General features: G+C 44.1%; 1 protein-coding gene across 5 annotated transcripts in view; it reads left to right on the top strand.

Moving 5' to 3' along the window:
- The window catches only part of pds5b (PDS5 cohesin associated factor B), a 24,654-nt gene extending 18,694 nt beyond the window's left edge, over window positions 1-5,960 (top strand). For 4 of the 5 annotated variants that reach the window (XM_031872656.1, XM_031872657.1, XM_031872658.1 and 1 more), the window contains exons 24-35: window positions 230-353; window positions 468-672; window positions 1,175-1,289; window positions 1,489-1,621; window positions 1,737-1,856; window positions 2,226-2,288; window positions 2,369-2,514; window positions 2,793-2,865; window positions 3,884-4,338; window positions 4,475-4,558; window positions 4,892-5,024; window positions 5,145-5,960. In XM_031872656.1, the coding sequence (XP_031728516.1) occupies window positions 230-353; window positions 468-672; window positions 1,175-1,289; window positions 1,489-1,621; window positions 1,737-1,856; window positions 2,226-2,288; window positions 2,369-2,514; window positions 2,793-2,865; window positions 3,884-4,338; window positions 4,475-4,558; window positions 4,892-5,024; window positions 5,145-5,177 (1,684 nt within the window). In that variant the 3' untranslated portion in view covers window positions 5,178-5,960. The remainder of the gene's footprint in view (window positions 1-229; window positions 354-467; window positions 673-1,174; window positions 1,290-1,488; window positions 1,622-1,736; window positions 1,857-2,225; window positions 2,289-2,368; window positions 2,515-2,792; window positions 2,866-3,883; window positions 4,339-4,474; window positions 4,559-4,891; window positions 5,025-5,144) is intronic. The other variant, XM_031872660.1, reaches the window with a different exon arrangement.
- Window positions 5,961-6,605: the final 645 nt, after the last annotated feature.

Genomic DNA, 6,605 nt, shown 5'->3' with positions numbered 1-6,605 from the left:
TGTGTGTGTGTGTGTGTGTGTGTGTGTGTGTGTGTGTGTGTGTGTGTCAGCCTTTTGAGCAGCTCAGAGGAAGCTTTGTCTTGAGAAACGTAATCATGTAAATTTCAGTGAAGTGCTGGATTTTTAATGGGTATTGTGGACCCTCGGGGGAGGTTAGGCTTTAATCGCAAACACATTTGCAGATAAATGAAGGAATCCTTGTTTACTCTTGTTTCCTCTCGTCCTCCAGTAAACCAGACATGTCGAGGCTGCGGCTGGCAGCGGCGTGCGCCCTGCTGAAGCTGGCACAGGAGCCCTGCTATCACGAAATCATCACGCTGGAGCAATACCAGCTGTGTGCTCTCGTCATCAACGTACGGATTGTCTCCTTTTTTCATGCGACGCTTCTGCTCGATTCAGGGCTCTGCATCTTGTTTTTCGTCCCTTATGTTAATCATCGTCACTGTTTTTTCTCTTTTGCTCTCTAGGATGAGTGCTACCAGGTTCGACAGTGTTTTTCCCAGAAGCTCCACCGGGGCTTGTGCCGCCTCCGTCTGCCTCTGGAATACATGGCGGTGTTCGCTTTGTGTGCCAAGGACCCCGTTAAGGAGAGGAGGGCCCACGCTCGCCAGTGCCTGGTGAAAAATGTCAACATACGCAGAGAGTACCTCAAACAGCACGCTGCCATCAGCGGTAAAGAAACTGAACAGGACACTCTTGTCTGCTTCTCTAGACTGGCACAGTAGAGTCTAATTGCCATCAAAGTTACTTTATATAATACACTGACTATCAGGATGTATATATACTGTAATGTAGCAGCATCACCATGCAGAAACCCACGTCGAGTCATGTGGGGAAAAGTATAGAAGGGCTTTGTAAACTATCATTTTGATGCTAAAACATACACCCTTTGAAAATAGACGAGGAACACCACTGGGAAGCTACAGAATGATATAATAACCTCTAGAAATATTGGCCCCGCCCCTTTAAAAGCAAGTCTGTAGCATGAAGCAAGTCCCGCCCTATTTAATTTGTACAGTATATATATCTAAAACCAGAATATATGCACGGCTGGGACGGATATCCATGATATGACTGTAAAGAGGAAATTAAACGTGCACATGGCAGTAATTATTATCACTGTTGTGATGGGAAATGTTGACGTAATATGTATTTGCCTGGTGTGTGACAACAGACAAGCTGTTCTCTCTGCTGCCTGAGTACGTGGTGCCCTATGCCATTCACCTCCTGGCACACGACCCAGACTACGTCAAAGTACAGGACATCGAGCAGCTCAAAGAAATCAAAGAGTAAGTATGTGAGAACGCTGCCGGTCGCTGGTAACACTGATGACAAAAAGAATACTTCAAAAATGTAAAAATGCACATTTTTATTAATTCCTCTTGGATGAATGTGGAATATTACAACCTGGTGTTTACGTTGTAGGGTCATGTATTCTAGGATTCAAAGTCCGGTAGTCTGATGTCAAACTTCCCTTCTGTTTATTAGGGCTCTGTGGTTCGTCCTGGAGATTATCATGGCCAAGAATGAGAACAACAGCCATGCCTTCATAAGGAAGATGGTGGAGAATATGAAAAATACAAAAGATGCCCAGGCCCCCACCGATCCCAAAACCAACGAGGTAAATATTTACGTCTGCTAGTTCACGTTCCCTTAATAGCTCGTACATGGACAGCACGTATTTCCTCACTGCTCTTATTGCCTTCCTGCTCACCAGACTGTTCTTCCCTCTACAGAAACTCTACACAGTGTGTGACGTAGCCATGCACATTATCATGTCAAAGAGCACCACCTACAGCCTAGAGTCTCCAAAAGACCCTGTGCTGCCCTCGTGCTTCTTCACCAAACCCGAAAAGGTTGGTGTCTGCACCCAAAAAAAATGTATTTTATTTCCAGCAAAGCAGTTTCTTTTACATTCTTCTTGTTCGACGTATATGTTAATAGCAATGGCTGAGCTGCTAATGAGATCTGTGAAACCTTTTCTCCTCTTTGACTTTTTAAATGATGGGTTGAAAAGTGCACAGTCAGACGTGTGTTTCCTGGTTGTGGTGGCTGTAACCTGGTTTTCACTGCCCCAGTTTTTGGCGTAAACTAATTATCAACGTATCTGGCACACGTTTTGACTAATGAGATTGTTTGGCAGGAGAAAAACCTCTCCTCATAACCCTCCGCTTGTTCTCTTTCCACAAACGAGCTCTCTGATAGAAGATTTCTCCCCGTTTCAGAATTTCAGCAACACAAAAAATTTCCTCCCACCAGAGATGAAGTCTTTCTTCACACCTGGAAAGGTGAGCTCGATCAAACCTCTGCATCTAATTTCTGAACACGCATCCAACTCCGTCTCATCCCTCGCCCCTCCCTCTTTTAGCCCAAGTCGGCTAACGTTTTGGGTGCAGTGAACAAGCCGCTGGCGTCGGCGGGGAAACAGATCCAGAGCAAAGCTTCACGTATGGAGACCGCCAGCAACGACGACCCCTCGTCCAACCCAGGCTCCCCACAGCGCAGCAAGACCAGGTACAAGACATGCAACGCTCACACGCACTCCATTAAGGACTCGGCACTCCAGAGGGGGGACCAGCAAGCCTACGTTCACACCCTGATGTCACCAAGTCTGGTGTGGTTGAGCGAGACACTGAATCCAGTCCAGATACAAATGTTCATAGAAAGACCTCTGGATCTAAATGTTCATGATATATGTTCATAGATCACACAAATAGGTGGCTTTTTGTATCCTTTAGCTGCATTTATTTGTTGTTATGTGAAATAGTAACGATTAATAATTGCTGTTTCAGGCTCGACAGCACAGAAATGGATCACAGTGAAAACGAGGACATCAGCCTAAAGAGAGCAGACAGCTCTGAGAAGGTATCAAAGCCTCTTTATGTGCTGCTGTAACACCCTCTGTGATGGGAGAGTGGTTATTATAATGTGTGGTCTTTGCAAGAAAAAGAAAAAACATTATTTGTGTGTTCTATCAGAGTGAAAGTGTGTGTGTGTTTGTGTGTGATGTAAGCTCTGAAAGCTCCAGTAAACTATCATATTACGGAGTTATTTGATCCAACTATTGGGATAGTTTCTCCCGGCCATAATTGCTCTACAAATATAATGTATTATTATTATAATCCTCTCGATAATGTTCCTCCCCTCAGATGGAAAGATTGCTGTATTATAGTTTTTTATCATATTTGCACCTTATTTCTAGAAACTGAAGCTTTATTTACTTCTTCCGACTAGTGTTTGATAAGAACACCGATAGGATAAACAGGAGAAAATAAAATAGCGTTTTGTTTATACACTATGATCTCAAGTATTAAAAGCAATGCAACTTCGTCCTGCTCTATAGTATGACTCCACTAATACACACAAAACATGATCAGAAATGACACGGTAGCTGAGGACGAGTAGAGAGGGCTGCTGCTGTGGTCCAGTCGAGTGTTTCCAGTCATAAACCCTCGTGACTCTGTGTTTTGATTCCACTGTGCAAACACCCGCTGGCTTTAAGTCGAGATAGGATTCGCAAGTACGCTTTGTGTCAACTATCATTCATACCAGCCTCCGGACCTGCTGCCGACATCATTTCAGCTCTGAAGCAGCTCACCTTTCAAATGTTTCACAGGATTTTACTCGTATTTACATTGTCTCACATTAATTTAAGTAGAAAGCGGGTTTTAAGCAGTTTATCTACACAGCAAGTAAAACTATTGTGGAAACCAGAGAACCAACAAGTTTTCCGGGGTGGAAAGACATCGCTATTCAGAAAAGCATAACATTCAAACTAATAGAAGAGCTCTGGCTCGTTCATGAGACATCATGGTTCACACAGGCGACAGCAGGAAGCCCGTCAGCCCTTTTCAACTATTCGTTTTTTGTTTGTTTTTTACAGGATATTGAAAAGCCCCGCGGTCGCAAACGAGGTGTGGCCTCCAGTGAAGACCAGGACAGCAAACCAAAGCGTGGACGCAAGAAGGCGGCGGCCAATACAGCCGCAGTGGTTGAGTCCGAGGACCAGTGGGACGAAGACAATCGGCCGGAGGACGAACAGAACAGCCCACCGAAAAAGGGACGCAGGGGCCGGCCGCCGAAGTCTGCTGCTCCTAGTCAGGATACTCCTGCTAAGGGGAAGAGGGGCCGAAAGAAGGCAGCTCCTCTGCCAGAGGAGGAAGAGGAGGAGGAGGAGGAAGAGGAGGAAGAAGAGGAGAAGGTGGTGGAGGAAGAGGAGAAGGTGGAGGAGGAAGCAGCAGCAGAGGATGAGGAGGAAGAGGACAACGGGAGCAGTGAAAATGTGGAGTTGAAGACGAAGGCAGGCCGGCAGGCCAGGGCGCCGCGGCGATCACAAGGGTAAGCACCCGTATGCAGGGAATGCAAACGGAGAAGTTGGATCAGCTCCACTAATAACATCTGCTGTTGACACGGAGAGTTCCGTCAGCAAGATTCATTACTCTCTCAACCTCTGGTGTCGTTTGTCTTCGTTCAGCAGCACCGAGTCAGCAGAGTCTACACCGCAGAAGAGGAGAGGACGTCCGCCCAAGTCAGCTCAGCCGCCGGCCAAGAAACCAGCGTAAGATGCACACAAGCTTTGTCGTCGTTGTTGTTTGTGCGCCATGAATTAAAACGTTCGCTCACCTGCTGCTGACTGGTAAAGTAATTGCAGTGGACCAGCTTAGAATCATTTTTCTTGAGAAAGAAAGCTTAGCACGAGGTCAGAAATGTTTTAACTTGAACTACTGTTTAGGTAAAAATCATATACAATTTATTCTCAGGGTGGCTCATATGAAATTCCATGAAAAGCCCATAATAATAATAATAATAATAATAATAATAATAATAATGTGTGAAATGCTGCATGCTGAGACATTCTGACTCTGAGCGTTTCCCCCTCTGTGATATCCAGGCGTGCTGGGCGATCGAAGGCAGCTGCTGCTAAAGAAGAGGAGGAGGAGGAGGAGGAGGAGGCAGAAGAAGAAGATAAAGAGAAAGAAGAGGAGGAGGAGGAGGAGGAGCAGGAGGACGAGCCAACACCGAAGGTACTGAAAGTGTTGACATGAATCATATTTGACAATTCTGAGTTTTAGACTAAGCGTGGAGGAATTGATAAGCTTCCTGTCCATTGTTTTCACCCTGCTGTCCCTTCCCTCTTTCTGTAGGGTCGCAAGAAGCCAGCGGGGCGAAGAAGATGAGCTAGACAGTGAGGAAGGACAAACAGAAACGGGGCGTCTACTCTAATGTTGAGGAGGAACGACGTAGAAAAGAAGATATGGACATTGAACTTTTTAAACTTTTCCTATGCTGACGCTCCTACTGTTACACAAGTTCACACACTTATGCCACATGCACACTGCATCAGTACATCCTTATCAGCCGTGGGTTGTTGCATCGTGTTGCATCGTGAAGATGTTCGCCACATTAAGTAGAAATAATTTTAACAGAAAAACAAACAAAAAAAGATCACTTGTAAATAGTCTCTTATGTCTGTTTCATGTTCTGTTGTTGTTTGATGCTGACTGGGGGGGATGCTGTAAAGCCCTTTACCCGCCATTATTATTGTTATTATTATTATTAAAATGCTCCCATAAAGCAGTATTGCTTATCAATCATTCCCTCTGTGTCACACTTTTAAAAACTGAAAGAGATTAACCATCATCTTCTTTTTGTGACGTTAATTGTGTCATTTTACTTTAAAAGAAAACATGCGTTTTTGTTTACAGCTCTGTATATTAAAAACTTTTTTACCATGTGTTGAAAAATTCAAAAAAAAAGAAATTGTCCGAAACTTGTCCAAATGTAGGGCTGCCTCTGGAAAAGATTGTAGCGTGCGTCTCATTTTTAGGTTTGTACTTACTGGTAGATGGAAGTCCTGAGCAGCTGTGGTTGTAGTGTTTGTCACTGCTGATTAACTTCACATCCACCCAGTCAGATCCTCCGATGTATCAATATAATTCTCTATAAAACCTTACATGCTCGATTTCTCTTTATTTCTTTTGGAAGTCTTGGATGAAGCAGTTCGCCAGTTGTGAGGCCTTCAGGTGTGACGCAAGGAAGGAAGAAGAACGTGTCGAATAGCATCACGAAACCAGGTTCAAAGTTCATCTAGAATTCAGTGTTTCAGAAACTTTCAAAGTATATCTGCAATTGAGCCTTTTTGGAGCACTGTTGGCCTGTTCTACATGCAATGCTCTGAAACTTCTCAGGTAAGTAAGGGTTAATGCATTCGAACTTCAGAAATAGAGGCTACTGTTTTAAGATGCATTGTAGGAGACGTTGGCAGATGTGACTGCTGCAGTCAAAAGGTGTTTCTCTAACGTTTTGTGAACTGTTAACTGACGACCCCGTCAAAGGACTTCTATCTGTGTCCCAGTAATGTATTCTAATTCTACACGGTATTAATAATCTTTATTGTGTCAGTTAGACTACACAAAGAGAAGGTGAAATTGTTCAAAACAAAGTAGTCTCAGCTGTTTCACCACCATCAACTAACGTTTTCTTAGTTTCACGCCTTTTCGTTTCCTTTGTAAATTGAATTATGGGAAAAAAAAATAGTGTACAGCATCAACAGCACTCACTTTCCCCTAGTGGATGAGTGGATTCTTGCTTAAACAAGGTATTGC

The sequence above is a fragment of the Anarrhichthys ocellatus genome, unplaced genomic scaffold (assembly GCF_004355925.1).
Source record: "Anarrhichthys ocellatus isolate YVR2014 unplaced genomic scaffold, GSC_Weel_1.0 scaffold65, whole genome shotgun sequence".
Classification (NCBI taxonomy): domain Eukaryota; kingdom Metazoa; phylum Chordata; class Actinopteri; order Perciformes; family Anarhichadidae; genus Anarrhichthys; species Anarrhichthys ocellatus.
Note: the sequence above shows the minus strand (reverse complement) of the source record. Positions and strands in the feature narration are given on the sequence as shown.